We start from the raw sequence: 17,585 nt of genomic DNA, 5'->3' as shown, positions 1-17,585 counted from the left end.
GGATGAGGTGACAGGAATCCAAGCCACCTCCTTACAATGGCCCTACGGCAGCTCAAGTAGCCAGGAGGCTGCACAGTGCAGTCCCCAGCCTTGCACCCCAAGGAAGAAGGGTGGGTTTGTGCCCACACACTGTCTTCAAGAGGAGGGACTTTACCTCAGCTCACATTCCTCCATTTCTAGTTTATCCTAATGGCTGAATAATAAGCCATGAAACCTTCTGGATGCAAAATGTGATCTGGCCTAAACAGAGGAGAAGGCTCTGAAATTTGACTGACTTCCCACAGGTAGATCCAAAGATGGTCAACAAAACACCCCTTCGGTCTCACCAGTGTTGCAGTGCTTCTGTCTGGGTGATAGCAACTCTGCTCCCCTGGCACTTGGCTCTGCACGGTGAGTGCCATGCTGGGAACATGTTCTGCTCCCTGAGGGGACACTCACAACATGTCCTTCTGCTGAGGGCACACGCTGGTGCCCCTCATAGAAAATGCTCTTCTTCTGAGGTGCACACCTATGATCCTGAGACAAAAAAGACTACTTGTATGCAAAGCTTTTACAAATTTGGTCACTGTGACCAAACTTTATTACCCATTTTATGGAACTGTGACAAAAGTCTAGGAATCAAACAACATGGGGATCACAGAGGCTATGATGTTTATTGTGCTGAACAGACTGTGATAATCCATTAAAGGAACATTTTCAACAAGCAAGCGATTCAAAGTACAATCGTAGACAGCAGCTCTACATGAAGAACAAAGCAAAAAGTTAGAAGACACTCAAAAGAAAAAGTAAACTGTAGTTAGACATCTTGAAGCGTTTTTTTTTTTTTCCTGCAAACACACCTCTCTTGCAGAAATGGTAGAAGAGTTAAATGTCCAGTCTTAGTTAGCAGTGACCAATGACAGCAAAGAACAGTCGTATAAAATTTATCTCCCACAAAAATAAACTATATATATAAAAAATTTTATGATGTTCTCACTGGCTCACTGGCCACATGCAATTTTTCAGTCTGAAAAAATGAGGTATAGTAGGCCCTAAGAGGTAGTAATGTGTTTTGATTGTACTACAATATACAGAAAATACAAGATTCCGTTCATCAGAGTGGTCAGTGTCTCGGAGGTTGAAGTGTGACACACACCCAGTGATTATTTTGGTGTCACCTGCTGAATACTGTGGCTTCAAAAAATGTAAACAAAACCAACCAAACGGGATTTGCTAAGGCTCAACTCCAGGCCCCCTGAAGTCAACAGAATTCCTTCTACTGACTTCAAGGGACGCTGGATTTGGCCTGCTAGAGCTACCCCATAGCTCGGGTTACTTTTTGTTCACTTCCTATTAACGTGTCTGGTTTTAGCACTCCGAGGAGCTCTTTCTCAGCAATCTCCGACAATGGACCCTCTGCAGTCTTTTGAGGAGGTCCGCAGTTCTTGACTCTGCCTCTTGGAAGAAGCCAGTAAGTAGTTATCTTTAACTGCACTTGGCTTGCTACGAAAGCCGTGCCAACAGACGCCTTCCTGAGAAACTACCCCTGGCCCAGTTATTAATAAAATGTTACAAAGTACTGACTAAGAAAGAGAGGAAGAAAGGAAATTAAACAGAGAGAAAATGAAATCAGAGAGAGAAGAGGGAAATAAAGAGTGAGAGGGAGGAGAATAAAAATACTCTACAGAAGAAGCATTTAAAATAAATCTGGCTGAAACATATTACAAAATCACATTTGTGTAAAATACATGAAAATACTTGTCAAGTATTTTCTTACAATCTACTAATTATTTTTTTAAACACATATTTGTGATTGCATTATGCAAAAGCTGAGCTTGTTGCTTCCCACCTACAAAGCTTCAAGTTTCTTTGAAGGTTTTTTTTTTGTTCATTTTTTTTTTTTTAAATACGAAAGTAATTTAAAATGTGTTCATTTTCCACAAGTTATTTTACAAAAATACTTTTGAATTAGGGATTAGTTGCAGTCCTAACTGTTTCAAACGTCTCAAAACTAATGCTGAAAGTAAGAAGTTCATTCCATTTAAAGTCTGGAGGTAGGTCTTTGTCAATCAATTAGTCCATTTCTTTAAACAATTCATTTGAGGTACAAACTTGGACAGTAATATTTAAACATTACAGCTAAATTTTTTTTCTATGTCATGTAGTGTCATTGAAGAAAATTCTCCTTACAAACCTATCAGCAATTCAGTACAAAAATATATTCAAGTTAACAGTACATTACACAGAAGTTTAGCAGAGACAGGGTAAGTACATTTAAAAAAAAAAAAAAAAAGAGAGAAAAATACATAGTCATGCTGAAACACAATAAAGATATTGCTTCCTTAACTGTAATTAAGTGTTGAAGTAGAAATAAGGGGAAAATGCAGATACTCATGATTATCTACCCAGTAAAAATTTCCTGCATTGAGTGTGTATAGCAGCATGTATTTATCAGTCTGTTGAGTTAATTGTAAAAATCAGAGGTAGCTTTGAGTAGTGGGGTAATATTGCATCTGTTGCTAAAAGTGCTGCTTTGAATGAAAAGATGGAGAAACGCAACTGGCACAAAGGTGCTCAGTGAACCATCCTATGTCAAAATACATTGCTTAAAGTAATACACAAGCCTAACTGAGGTACATGGTGTTGGTTTTTACATCATGACTGATGAGTAATGAGGAGAGATCCATCCTGTTTGAAATCTGGTGCGGGGTGAGTGGAATTAGTTGAAAATAACCAAAACATCTGGATTATTTTGTTCAGATAAACTCACGATTAATTTTGAGGTACCTTTCTACATGATTTAAAACACTTTTCTTGAGAAAGACTTAGTCATTAATGGCGTTAGTGTTTGGTGTCAATCATTTCTGTTTCCACAGAAAACACCTGGCTCTACGGAAAGCCGACTCCTTCAGGCTTTCTACTGTCCAGAAGGTGAGGGCTGCTCATTTTGTTTACTTCTACTTCTGCTGATATGTTTGTATGTAAAACTATACAACGTATCTTTGTCTTTCTTCCCTTTTGCAAAATGGAAGTACCTTTTTCATGTTGCTCTTTCTTCCGATTACCAGCTGAATGAAGTGAGAGTTCAGCTTTCAATTTTTTTTTTTTTCCTGAAATATCAGTAAGACTAAAAAAAAAAAATAAATCAAGTACAAATCTACAAGAAGTTTACAAAAAAAAAAAAAAAAAAAAAAAAAAAAGTAGTATCTATCCCTTATCTTTGGTGTTCTAAAACAGAGAGTTCACTAAGTAGGGAGTGGGTTGCTGGAAGTGTTGCAAGGCCAGGTGTTACACACCCAGCCTTTCCTATTTCAATGCCCATTATAATTAATATGTTACAAGTTTCTTGTTTATATGCAGTGCAGTGAATGACTTAAACCTGATTTGGAGTTCTTCTTGACCCAGTCACCCTTACTTAGCAGCTCAAACTATTAGTAGGTTAAGAAAATTGAAAACAGTAATTTGAAGTTGCATCGTTAATCTGTGCCCCCATTGTGTTACAGCAGTTTTTCACTAAACCTGGGACTGTGAAGGGATTATAAAGAAGTTGATTAGTCAAATCCTTTTTAAGGTTATGCAATTTTTTTCCCCCCAGGCAAAAGTGGAAAGACCATGGCAATAGAAAATAAGTGGTCAAGGCAGTGTCTTCTCCCTTCAAAAGACCCAACTGCTGATGAGGTAGAAATTGCATGGTGCGGTCTCCTAGTCTTCCTCTGCAGATTCTTGTGAGGATGTTTCTTCAGTCTCTTCCTAGAATACACAAAAAGAAAAAAAATAAGTGTGTGGTGACCGTGCGTCTAGGGCTGCCTCCTCCTCTCACACAGCTGACAACTGCATCCCAAGCTAATAAAATGTGCTGTATAGCTGCTGTGATGCCTCAAGAAGCTGCTGTGGAGAGCAGGGGAAGGTCTCCACTCTCAGACCACACCAGTTTAGTTTGCTGCTCTTCCCTCCTACCCCACGTGGCACCAAGCAAGAGAAATCCCTGCCGTGCTCTGTCATGGGTCTCCTATGAGAAGCATTTTGAGCAGATATCCAGTGTGAAGGAGGTGCTGTGGGAAGACTTCGCCTTTTTGCGGCCGTCCTCCTCCTCCCCAAAGCCAACTTTGCCTTTCCTTTCAGCACACCTGGCTGAACGTGACACTCTTATGCTGCTTATTTAAGCAATGCGATGGGCTTTTCAGGACACAGACAGTAAACTGGGAGCAACAAACATTTCTGTTAAAAGGGGCTGAGAGTGAAAGGTGGTTTCTTCTGAAATGCTGCACATCATTGCCTAAGCCAGCACGTGAAAAAGATCTATGAAAAATAGGAATTTATCCCCTCAGCCAACGGAGACCTTTTAAGAATGACCAGCTTAAAACAGCTTATAGCAGTCTTCATACTTTAATAGATTTGATTTTCCACATGGCTTCATTTTGTCTCGGTGGCTAACTGACACAATTTATAACTCTCTTCCTTTCCCAGGCCACTACAGTACACCATTCAGCAAAGCATGCCTTCAAGCTTGTCTGCATTATATGGCCAAACTTCCATTCATTAGTGTTTGAAACACCTCAGCTGTGAAGGGCTCCTAAATGCTACCATGTGTGACACCGCTGCAGAAGAGCGGCATCAAGGAAAAACACACAGCTTTAATCATAGGCCACCACTCTCTGCAATCCTCTTTCAAAAGGTTTCAGCCCCTTGCACCCCCCCAAGAAAAGACTGAAAAAAAAAGCAAAAAAAAAAAAGCTGTAAATCCAGGGAATAAACGTAAGTATAAATGAATGGATGACAGCTTAAAAAATATAACCATAGCAGCATCAAGCCATGAGATTTCACACTGGTTTTGTTTAGTCTGCTTTGGGTTATGTGGGAAATGTGAAAAGCATGAAGCAAACGCTTCCCCCTCCGCCGCCAGACCCCTGCCCCCCGCTAAAGCTCGGGCCTCAGCCATTTAAGCCAGCAGGTTTATACCTCTTGACTAGGAAACGGACCATGACCCTGGGGTACTCTCTGGAGCACCAGGCACAAAGAAAGATGTAGCGTGATCAAAGCTGTGGACGGAGGAAAGAGAGCAAAGTCAAGTGTCAGCCGCCCTCCGACCTTGACTTTTCAATTAATATTTAAATTCCAGATGACATCGATCTATCACACAGATAAACAATTTCTTCCTCACAACAACTGCTTCCCGCTTGCAGCACAGTTATATTTAGAGCGCTGTGTGAAAACGATCCCTGACTCACCGTGTGATTAAGCGACTTTCGCTCCGTCCCCCGCAGCGTTTGGAGATGGGCGCTCGCGCTCTATCTAATCCTGTTATCATGTAATGCATTTTCCCTGCTTATCTTCCACACAGAATGGGATTGTGACTGCTACAACATCTCAGGCAAGAAGAAAAGTGGTATCTGCAGACACCTACTGGAAAGCTAACTTGGGCTGCGTGTTGAGAGACAGCAGCAAGTACGTTGGCTTAAATCTTGGTAATTCAGAACTTGTGATGACCTGGAGACAATGGCTTTGCCTGCAAGCCAAGTATTTCAGTTAAAAATTATGACTGTGGGTTCCATGCTCGGAACATAATGCAGGTAGGCATGTTTTGGTGTTTTGGTTAATGGCATTTGATAACAATCACGTGCTTAACGCCTTAAATCACCATGGGCAGTCTGAGCCTCTTGCCACTGAGTCCCCGAAGCCCGCCGTATACACATGGGCACTCACTGTGTTTTACTCCTGCCTTGTCACACAACTGACCAGTTTTCCATGATGGTGGACTTCTGATCACAGCACAACGTCGATGGGACATAGGGAAAATACATGGCAGGATGTACTTCTATTTCCGAGTCCAGCCAGGGGAGCCATAAAGAGCTATTTTTAGCTGAAGACCTGCCCAATCTCCTGATTTATACTGTGAATTTCACAATATTTTTTTCCTTATGGTCTCTGCTGCTGTGACTAGGAAAACAAATGAGAAGTTCGTCTCTCATCTTTCTACCTATGTATCAATATTAATTTAATGACAGATATGTATATGCAAATGTGCACCTGTAGTGCTACAAAAAATGAGAAACCAAAAATCAAGCTAAAACCAACAACATTTAAATAATGAACTGATTATTAAAAATACTTGAGACTCGCAGGTCTACTTTTCAAATCCACGTTTCAGGCAAAGAGATCAGATGGTCACACAGCAGAAAGAAAACTTTTCTTCATTAGGTTCATGCTTTGCAAAAGCCTAAGATAGCTCAGTTACAGACGGGTGGTTTTAAGCCAACCTATCATGTAAGTCCCTTGTCAAGGCACAGATGGAGACGTGATTGCCGCTCTGAAGCGCTTACAAGTCAAAGGGATAATACAAATCAGACAGAGATGCATGGAGGGACCCAAAGGAAGAAGTGAACAGAGGTTCTGAAAGAGAAAATGCAGATGTGTCACAGCAACAGAGAGAAATTTTTTGCATTTGTCCCCTCCATGTATCATACACATTCATAAAAAAAAAGAAAAGGTTACAAATATCAGAAGATTGTGCAGCTGTGATCCTCAACCCAGCCTTTGCTGTGTGTCCCACATAGATGCACACTCAGCAGCTGACTGACAAGGTGCACTGCAGAGGCAGTTTTACTTGTCATGTCCTGTCCCTGGTTGTCCTGTGCTGTACGGGACAACATATTATTTACTCTGAGCTGTTGCACACAGTATCACAGTGTGATACTGCAAGGACAGATTGCAAACAGCATCCTGAGCTATTTCAATCCTTAATTGCAGTAACTGACCTAACAAGCAGGAAGTGATGTGGAGCTGCTGTCTCTCCCAGAAAAAAAGCGCTGAGAAATCCTTCTCCATGTGCTGAGATGTTTAATGCTTTCTTCCAGTGGAGCATCATCAGCAAGAGGCTGGCAAATGTGCCCTGAGGACTGGGACCCTCCAGCACAGCCCCCTCGCATTTCCCCAGTGTTGATCTGTTGAGCAAGGACAGATGTTTCCCAATGATCCACAGCAGAGATCTGCCCTCAGAAGGGCTACTTTGCAGGGGGCTGGCGCTGCTGTTGTTAGCCTGAATTTAACAGTGATGGCAACAAAAAGAACCAGGATGCAGCACAGCAGGCTTCTGTTAGAAATGCTCTCTGCAGTCAGTGTGCCTAGTGGGCTTTCATCCTCTGCAGTTTCAGATGATGGTACCTTTGGTGGGAAGGGGACGATATGTCTGAAGATAGGAGAATGGGCCTGTTTTAGATGCCCTGGGTATTTAGTTTGGCATTCGGCAGCCAGGCCAGAAGGCTGCTGGTCTCCCATGTCACACTATGGATGTCTGTGATCCACCAGAGCACCTGAAAGGGCTCAGCACAGCATTGAGACAACTGTTCCTGTTTGACAGCAGCATCCCCCCACATACAGAAGGACAACTGTTTCTCCGTTTTGTAAAAACATTTATTATGTTCTAATTCCCTGAGCAAAGCTCCTTTACAATTACTTCAAGGTTAACTGCCTCAATAAACTGGCAATTCAGTTGGCAACTCAATTTCTTTCAACTTTTGCTCACGAATCTGAACTTCAGATTACAAAAAAAAGAGAACCAATTTTGCGAGATGAACTTTGGGATCGTGGCAATGGCATATGCAGGGCCTCCGAATTTGTCAGAGCTTTTATTTTATAACAAAGTATTTGCTACTGGCACAGATCTTGCTGGCTGCTTTCTAAGTCTGAAAGGGTATGCTTGAATAGATACGTCAAAAAGAACTGCTGACAAGAGCAACTTGCAGACTGTGGACCATTGTCTGCTAACTTGTCTGAAATCCCCTGACATGCAAACTAATATTTTCAGGAGTCCCTGAAGCCAGTGGCTCCTACTGCAGTTGCAGATACCCAGCCTATGCCCAGACAGTGCCATCCTGACTGCTCCATGGCCAGCACACTAAACTGCTTTAGAAATTCTTACAGCACTAACAGACACTCATCACAGATTTCTTTTGCATGAACTTTTGGTGGGAACTTTTGCTTCAAGCTGCTTTGCCATCTGCAAATCATGCTGGCAAGAGCTCAAACTCCTGTTCCAAGGGGCTGTCAGTCAGCATGCAGCCCTGCTGAGTTTGTGACAGCAGTCACTCAGCAGTAAAGCAAAGTTAAATTTGAGATTTTGGATTCATAACTCATATTATTACAGGTATTTAATGCACACATCACAATAAAAGGATTCATTAGCAGAAGAGACCACCATGGCCGCATATAGAAAGCCACACAACTCTAAATGCTGGATTAAAGTATATTTTTATATATGCATCTAAAGAAATTATTTCAGTACTGGAAATCTGTATCGGAATACAGATGAGTCAACCAGCCTGCAAGCAAGCAATTTTCATGTACTGCCACTATTAGCACGCAAGGAGTGCAAATTCTCCAGCCTGGTGGTTGAAAACTCTACCAACAGAGCAGTTCAGCAAACCACTGCCCTCTCCCTGCACTGGTCCTGCATTTGACACCCTACAATCATTGACTAAGCTATGGGACACCCTGATGATAGCAAACAGACAGCTCCCTCCATGGAAGCAAAACTCTTGGTACTATAATGACGTTAGAGATAAAGAGACAAATGGAGAGGTGGCAACTGATGGGACAGTTTGGGGTTGACATGTAAGGGCTGACAAACAACATTCTTGCTTTAAATGTCTACTGTCCTATGAACTTTGCCTCTAAGGTCTTTCTTGTTACCTAAGGACCTTGGTCTTAAGAAGGCTGCAGACTTAACTTTAAGAGAAATCCAATGCTGAAATACCAGTGAATAGTCTTACTGAGCTGCTGCTTAACCTCCCCAGTGCCTGTGAGCCAGCTGGTGGGCATGTGCAGAGCTGCCTAATGCTCTTGGGAGCAAGCAGTTTAAGCATCTTAAAATTCATTTCAACTTGGAGATGTCCTCAAAGCTTCCACAGCGAGGAAAGCAACACACAACAGACAGTGAGAATAGCACTCCTCTGTGAGTGTGCATGTATGCAAAGCACTGGTTTGGAAACTCATATGCAGTCTTGTTCTTGTTCCCCATGCTCTCTGATTTGAAGCAGATACTTCAAGCTGCGTTTTCTACTGCCTATGAACATGCCAACCAACTCAGAATCTGTATGGAGGATGCATTTTTTTGTTTGTTGAAGTCATTCCACTTTTATATAAATGGTCAAATGTTTTCTGAGATACAAAGTAAGCAGAAATAACAAAGCAAAATACTGATACTGTTCTGCAGGTGATCAGCCTGTGGCCTTTCAAATGCATAAACTTATTAAGTAAATGAAGGGTGTCCTCTCCCACTGCTGCTGGAACAATTTGTCTTGACTAGCAAAAAGGCTGCTCATGAGGATTATTGGATAATCCACATCTCCAGCTGCTGGAGGAAGTGTACTACCTGAGACAGCTGGAGTGAAGTTGCTGGGGCTGCCCTGAGACTCAGATGCTTCAGCTGAGAACCAGTGCCAACAACGTGGCTGAGAGCAATAACAGCTGTAGAGGTCAGAGGGAGTTACCATCCTTGCACACCCATGAACCACTCCTACAGATCGCCTTCCTATAATGGCTGAAGTGTTTTGCAAGGTTAGGCCAAGCTTTGGGTCTTGAGTTATAGGCAAATGAAGGGGACCAGGACATTGCTCAAGAGCATCCCTTCCGGACAGGACAGGACATTCCTCTCTAAATTAGAACAGTTTTCTTGTTAGATTAAGCGAATACAAAAACATTTTTCTATCTCTTACCTTATCTGCCACTAGGAGAACTGTTTGATATAATGGAGTGATAATGACTCTGGTTACTTTGAGATAAAAGGTTTATCTGACACAGGATTTTTAAATCCAGGAGGACTCAGCGAGAATTTCCAGAGAAAGAAATTAGGGTGGTCTATGCATAGATATTCTGAAAAGTACCTAACCTAGAATCTGCTTCTCAATGTTTCCTACAAATGGGCTTGAATAAACCTGTTTCAAATGCCCAATTTTGCCGTGGATTTTAGAGCAGCCCTGACATAACTCAGCAGTGAGGTTTCTGACAAGCACGTTGCTCAGTGCTGAAGCCAGCTCTGGTGAAGCCTTTTGAAACTGAGACTTGTCTGTCTAAATCACATCAGGCCAGATTTCTTAAACACAGTTTGGCACATGAGTAGAGCAAGTGCCTTTTTGACCTAAGCAGGTCAAAACACTTTGAAAAAATCTGTTCCCCATGTGATTAAAAGGAGAGTGAAAATCTCCAGCAAAATCTCAGTACTATTTAGAACAATTTAACAAGGAAGCACCATTTAGAGTCTACAACAAACAGAACTAAAGTGAAGAATGATTCTTGAAACAGTCATGGATGCTGTAAGAACACTGACAGAGACATACTTCATCTTACAGTGCTTCAATCCCACAAGTCGTAAACAGTTTTGGTGGAAAGGAAACAAAATGTCACAGAAAATAAGGCAGCAGTGCCATTAGAAACATACACAACTGAGCTGGAGCGACCTCAGCTCTGATGAGCTGCCCTTACAAACTTCTTGTGGAGGCTTTAAACTAGAGCAGAAGAAAACTGCTTTGTGTGCACACTCAGAGCCAAAATCCAAACTGGAGCAAAAGGCAAAAGAGGCTGTAATAATGGTCTCTAATTACTAATGCATGCATGGATGCCAATCTAGGCTTGTAGAGTCCACTGAAATGTTATGGGCCACTGCATAAGCTCTTATTTTGCTGGCAGTGGAGACCACAGAGCCCAGAAGAATGATGGAGTCCATGAAGGTAAACCCGAACAGGCCTGCCTATCTCCTGAGCCCTGCAGTGCTGGAAGGAACGTTGATGCCTGTGCATATTTTGTGTTCAGTGGCAGAGGAAGAACCACGGCGAAGCTCTGGCTCCTGGCAAGGAGGAGACCCGGGGAAAGGGACACCAGGACTGGTTTTGAAATAATGATCAGATCTGTGTTGTTTACCCTTTGCTTCCTACTCTTATTTTAGAACACGAAAAAGGGAATAAAGTAAGGCCTGTTAGGTTTCTATTCTATTTCTTTTTCCTCTGAAACAATTGCTTTTTACAGACAGGAAGCAACTGTCAGAAGTTATTCACCTCCAATCCTTTATCACTTAAAAAAGCAATACGGCTCCATTTATGGAGCCACTGGCAACTGTGGTTTGGGACCGGCTATCTATCCATAATGATAAACAATAAAATAAAACGTCTTCCTTTTGAGTCCCAGCTGAGAGATTTTGCCAAGCGATCAAACTTGTCTGAGCCTTGGAGCAGCAGCTTTGAAGTAATAAGAAAGAGATTGAAAACCTGCAGCCAAGAGCCGCACACACCTCATTAGGGCCCAGCTATGCGGGAAAGCCAGGCGGCAGCTTCCCGGTCAAGCCTGCCTGCCCACCAGAGAGGGGCTGCGGGAGAGTAAGATGAAAGGGCCTTTCAAAGGGGAAGTGCTCCACTGACATTTTTACGAGGACCGGTCTCCTGAACGAGCAGCTCAGTGCCGGGCATGTAACCCACTCGGAGAGCCAGCGCTGGGGCTACGGGGAGCTGGGCCTGCAGGGAGCGCGGCTATGCAAAGTGGGGCTGCGGCCGCTGCTCTTTCTGAAGCTCCCCTGGTTTTCCCTTCGCTTCTTTTCCACTTGTGAAAGAAAGAGTTCAACACAGACAGCTCAACCTTCCCCGAGCTGTGCTCCGAAAAGTCCCCGCAAATGAGAAACATATTTCAGAAAGATAGCGAGCTGGGCCTGCTTATTTGGTTCTGCAGAGATCATGTGAGACTCTGCGGTACAGTTCAGCTAAATTATTTTTTTCTTTTAAAAAAAAAAAGAAAGAAAAAACACTAAAGCTTAACAGACTTGTAAAATGCTTTTAAAAACGTCTGAAGAGTTTAATCATAGATCTTACCACACAGACACTGGTGAGGCTTTGTGCTGGCAGCAATGCAGAGTATTTAACTTTGAGAGCTGCAGTTCTGGGTTTGATTTTTGGTTTCAGACTAAACAGCAGGTCTGCAGTGAAAGGCAGGGCAATGACTCTTGAGCAAAATGGGGTAATGGGAATGCTTTCCTTGAAACCTTACTGATGGTGTAAGTGTGGAGCACCTCTCTGTGCAGGCAAAGAGCGCAAAATCAGAGAATTTTGTGTTGGTTTGAATAAGCGCCCCCTCCCGCAATGCCTCCTCGTTTTTACAGCAAAAAATTCTGTTGCTATTTTATTATGTAACGCTGCAGGCTAAAAATATATCCCTAATTTAAGCCATCTTGCCAATAAATCTACAAATACCAGGTAATCCAAAAAGAGTAGTCATGGTCTAATGACATACACTTCTTGTCATCTTAACATGTTCAACTCCTACAGGATTTAGAGCAATGCATTTAAAGATTTTTCAACTTCTTGAATATCTCCACATGATCTGGTGGGAAGGGTAATAAAATAAGGTCCTCTTCAGCATGGAGCAGGAACCCAACTTTTCAAGTTCCATCTGCACTGCAACCATAGGGAGAAGATTTTTCTTTTTCTGGCTGGGCCTGTCCAGCTGAATAGATACCGAAAATTTCCTTTTGATTGTAGAGCCGTTTATGGGAGTTTCTTTTCCAGTTGAGCACATCTATATTCTTTAATCAAATCAGAAAAGGTTTCTGGTAGAAGTATGTGTTCAAAACACATTTTCTTTTAGGAGCGAGACAGATTACTGCAATTTATATCTCAATGTTAATCTATTCTGCTATTCTTAAATTTAAAGAAATACTGATGTAAATTACAGTACATGCCCCACCGTATAACGCAGTTCTCAGGAGGCTGTAAAAGGGACGGGCGAGCCACCTAACATATTGTAACTGCCTCTCTGCTGTTCTGATTTCAGTTTCCAAATTTTGAGTCAAAACAAGCATGATTATCGGGGAAAGGGTGGGAGGAAGCCATTTGCTGCCCTGAATCTGATATCTCCTGGGTCCTAGAGCTCACATGTCCCATCTTTCCAGACTCAAGTCTGGTTTCAATGGAGCTCTCATTTTTCTTCCCACTAATCCTGCCATGAGATCAATCATTGGTAACTCTGTGAGAAATTAAATACCAGGATGTGGGAAATCTGAGATCTGAATTTGGGCAGAATGTGGGTGATTCTTTTTTTTTTTTTTTTTCTTTTCCCTCTCCTTCTCTTTTCCCATGGTTGTTTTGTGGCAAATAGCCCTCCAAACCTGAGATCAGAGATTGGCCCTTAACAATGTGACTGCATCAACAGATCAGAAGCAACATAAAAAAGTACACTGGCAGTATCATATCCTGTTTTAATATAAGAAACAGTTATTCCTAAAGGGAGATTTTGGCCAACGTTTTTTTGAAAACATTCTGGCATTTCCAAAAATGCCTTCCAATGGGATCAGCAGCAGAACTTCGTCATGGTGATGTTCACCATCTGGAGGAGCTGACTTCATCAAGAATTTAACATTTGTGGCACTGGGATCCCAATGAAACAGAATCCATGAGATAGTTTGCTATGGTGATGTGAGTACTAAAACACCCAAGAGATAGGCAGTCATTTTGAATGGCTTTTTTTCAGTCTCTGTGAGAAAAGCGTATTTATTTACTTAGGTCCCATATGCAGGAAACTGAGATCCTTACAGACATTGGACAGCCCAAAGACATAGGGTGGGTCCTCTGTGCACTGCTTTGCAATGTGTCAATGTCCAAAAATGCCTACACACTCCTGCAGCCTTCACCATGAAGTACTTGGGAGCATGTGTCACTGCACAGCCTGCTAAGAAGCTTCCTGACTCTTTATTCTGTCCATGAGTACAGCAGCACCATGCTAACAAAATCAGATGTGCAATCAACAACAGTGAGCTCACAGCTCCTCTCCAGACGGCAGCCTGCCTGTAACAGCCAGCGCTTACTGGCTGCCTTGCTTCACACTGTCACAGCACAAAGGGGTAGCACAAAAAGAGCGCAAGATGGAAGTTCCACTGGCAAAAGTGGTTTTAGAATGTCCTTTTTTATTTCATTTTGCACTGACTTTAATGAATCCTTCGCCTGAGTTCTTCTCTGTGAGCCTCATGAGAGGAGGCACGCTTGTAAGTCCCACTGCTCCATGCCAGCCCTAACATTTGGCACAGGTGTCATATGCTGACAGGCTGCCCAGGGAGGATGCATCTCTCTCCAGAATAGCATGGCAGCACTGATTTCATGGGACTAAATTCACCGAATTCCACAGATACCCCACAGTGACTGACAGAGTGACTGTGAAATGCTTCTTACACTTCCATTCTAAGACTGTTGTTTTAGGCAATAAGGGGACCTTATAAAATTCCCCCAATGCCATGGAAACTCTAGAATAAAATAAAATATTGGCTTCTTAATGTTTCCTTCCAGAATGTGTTTAAAGATGTATATCAGTTAATAAGGGCTGAGTATACTGCTGTTTTTCCTAGCCAAATCTTTTTTAATACTGCTGGTATGCACATACTGTAAATGACTATTCTAGCAAATCATTTAACAGACGACAAATGTGTTTTCCTTGGTCTTAACTTCAAACCTCATTGTGTTCCTCTAATTTTACCTCCATTACAGCATACTTCACTCATAACATGCAATTTGAAACAAAACTGATATGGTCCTGAACAGGCAAAGCAAAGGTGCATCAATTCCTAAAAGTGGATTGTGGTATCTTGTTTAAGATTGTCTCATACAACCCTGAAGCCAATCTGAGTTACACAAGGCCCATATCCCATGTTTTTCAATGGAGCGAAAGAGCTGGATTACAGCCCTGGGACACTATATATATGCCAAGAAATAGGGCATCTTTTAGTGACTTCAGCTGGGTGTGGAGGAACAATGATGCTGATTGTGAAAGACGTAGAGCCTTTACGAGAGCCTCAGTAACGAAGCCCTCAGTGAAAAGAGTGCTTTTGTGTACACAGCCTTCTGACACACCTCATCTTTGCTAATTAGCATTTTGATTATTTTTGTTGAGGTCCAACAGCTGATTGTTCTGGTAGTTTCAACTTTCTGGATATCATTCTGGAAACATCCTAAAATAATTCAAATTTTCAGGGGGTAGCCTTCCTAGAGTCCTGTACACTCATGAAGCTGGATACCCAAATACTGGCTGTATGACTCTTGTTACTCTTGGAAACCTTGGCCAAAATGCACAGTATATGTATGTAAAAGTAGCACTGTTTAACTTGCTCTTGACTGGCATTTTTTAAGCAGTGCTTCCATTCCAGCCATCCTTCTCAGAGGTGTTTCCCAGGCACACATCACAGCTGGGTCTCTTCTGGCTACTAGTGAGATTTTTTGATTCTGTCAAGTCAGAGCCAGGTTTTGAACTCAATGTGGTGCCTCCCTTGTCATCTGTGGTCACAGCCACAGGGTCAAACACAAGGCCTCCCTGATCACAGCAATCCCCTGCCCATGGTGGACTTCTTCCCCAGGCAGGAAGGGGAGAGAAGTAGGAGATGAAGAAATCACAAAGATGTCATACTGCTTGCTTATGGGAAAGTTGTAACTTACCCTCTGGCCCTCAAGTACTCAGCAGCAACACCTGCTCTGAGCGCCGTGTGTGGAGCTGCCCAATAGTTGGAGTTTCTGGGTGTTTCTGTGTGCTCAGCATGGAGAATTTTAGGAGCAGGCCTTGCCTCATACCTTGGGAGAGAGCAGCAACCTGATAGCATGTCTGTATCGAATTGGCTAATGTGTGACCAGCTCTGCATTCAGATGGCTGCTTCCTGTGCTAGGGCTGATGTCAAGGAAATTGTGTGTTCCATGTTTAAACAGGTAACATAATCTTTTCATGACTGCTCAGAGTAGAAGACCCCTCCCAGGCTGGGCAATGTGACACTGCTGCTCTTCAAATGACTCAGAAATGACTGACAAAGCCAGGGCATCTCCAAGCTGTACATTACAGCATGCCTGACTCTGAATCCCACAGCTCATTCCTAATAAGCCAGGAAGCAAAAATATCTTTGGAGATCTGATCCCTTTTTAGTTACATCAAAACATGACAGCCTGCATGCTCACAAGTTCCTTATGAGACGGAAGCATCAACATCTCAGTTTCAGCAGATGACGTTCAAGTCATCGTGAGACCTCCCTAAAAAGGGACTTGCACGCTGCAAGTGTTCAGCACTGATATATACAAAGGACATAGGAGGCTCTTCCACTACCTCTGTTCCTCAGTGTAAGGGAACAAGCACTTCAGCTTGCATTTAGATCATGGGCACGCCAAGCAAGGTGATGCAGAACTCAGCACTGAGGTAGGCGCTGTATGAAGCTGGGACATAACCAAACTGTTTTCCTCCTGTTTGTTTGTTCAGAGGCTCTTTGACCTCTGAATCACTGACTGCACCACAGCCCAAAGCTGAGTGAGTGGCATGGATAATGCCTCTCTCTTGGCAACATGTGCAGCCTGAAAGCCTCCTTGAGTGAGATGCACTGAGCCGCTCTCCAGGGGACCTACTTCCAGAGTGATTTCTGCAGCCACTGCGGTGCTGCAAGACACAGACTACCCCTCCTCCCCTGCAAAATCTGCAGCAGTGCAGCTGCTGAGCGGGACTGCTGGGTTCAGGGAAGCTGTCTTCCGGTCTCAAGAGAGAGACTGGGCAAGTAACAGTCTGGGGATTTGCTACTTTTCTCAGCCAGGCTCCCATATTCTGCCTGTGGGGGAACAGGGCTGCCTGTGTATTTCCTGGTACATTTGGACCAAAAAGATTAAGGGCTGGATTACAAAGGTTATTTGAGTATCTAAAGATGTGCTGTTAAGTGAAGCAGCAGTTTATGGAGTACACTTACATTTAACTACCTTTGTAAAACATCTGTCTACTCCTTTTGGAAATGCCAAGTGAGCTCATTTTATGTTTTTGTTACTGATAGAAAGAAGCTCAATTGAAGAAAATATTTGAACGAGCTGTGAGCAAAATCAATTTCTATAAAAGTGCTTTTCATAAAACTGATGTGCAATGTGACCCTGTGGCTACACTATGTAGTGTGTGGAATTGTTAACTGCTGGCAGTGCTTGCCAGCCTGGAACTGAGACCACCATCAATAAAAGAAACTATAAAAATGTAAAAAAGATCATCTTATAGAGCAGCAACATACACCCTATGATCACTGCATTTTTGATTCTTGATTCTCTGAAAGTTACCGAATACCTGAATATACTTGTGTTCTGAAGATCATTTTTTCTTTCTTTGATTTCTTCTGGTTACATAATTTTTCAGCTTCCTTAATTTATGTAAAATCAAATTTCTGGAAGCAGCAGTCTCAGAAATGTTATTCAGACGTGGTTATGTAATAAACGAAAATCACAAATCTGAATTATACAGTGATTTGGGTATTTAGGTGAAATCTCATTGCATCATACTATTCAGGTTCTATTCACAAGTTATGTCATATAAAAACAATCTTTTTGCTATCAGAAATGTCCAACTTCCTCTTCTAACCCTCATTCTTTAGTGCTTCACCTGTTCATCAAACTGGATATTGAACTTCTTTATTTTTCCCCACATATTTTTGTGTTTGTTTCAGAAACTTGTGCTCTTTTTAAATCTACTTTTTTAATTATTTCATTTGAGACAAATCCTTCAGAGTCCCCATCACCATAAACCAACAGTTTCTATCTTTCTCTGGAAACCACACCATGCAGTTGCCACCATTCTATCCTGAA

At 42.4% G+C, this 17,585-nt stretch overlaps 1 protein-coding gene across 1 annotated transcript in view; it reads right to left on the bottom strand.

The window, feature by feature from the left end:
* Positions 1-590: 590 nt before the first annotated feature.
* Positions 591-17,585, bottom strand: part of HMGA2 (high mobility group AT-hook 2) — a 108,234-nt gene continuing 91,239 nt past the window's right edge. The window contains exon 5 of the mRNA XM_048944268.1: positions 591-3,729. Within this exon, the coding sequence (XP_048800225.1) occupies positions 3,682-3,729 (48 nt within the window). The 3' untranslated portion in view covers positions 591-3,681. The remainder of the gene's footprint in view (positions 3,730-17,585) is intronic.

This window comes from Lagopus muta, chromosome 1, assembly GCF_023343835.1.
Source record: "Lagopus muta isolate bLagMut1 chromosome 1, bLagMut1 primary, whole genome shotgun sequence".
In the NCBI taxonomy this organism is placed as follows: Eukaryota; Metazoa; Chordata; class Aves; order Galliformes; family Phasianidae; genus Lagopus; species Lagopus muta.
The sequence above is the reverse complement of the archived record's forward strand: the minus strand, read 5'-3'. Positions and strand labels throughout refer to the sequence as shown.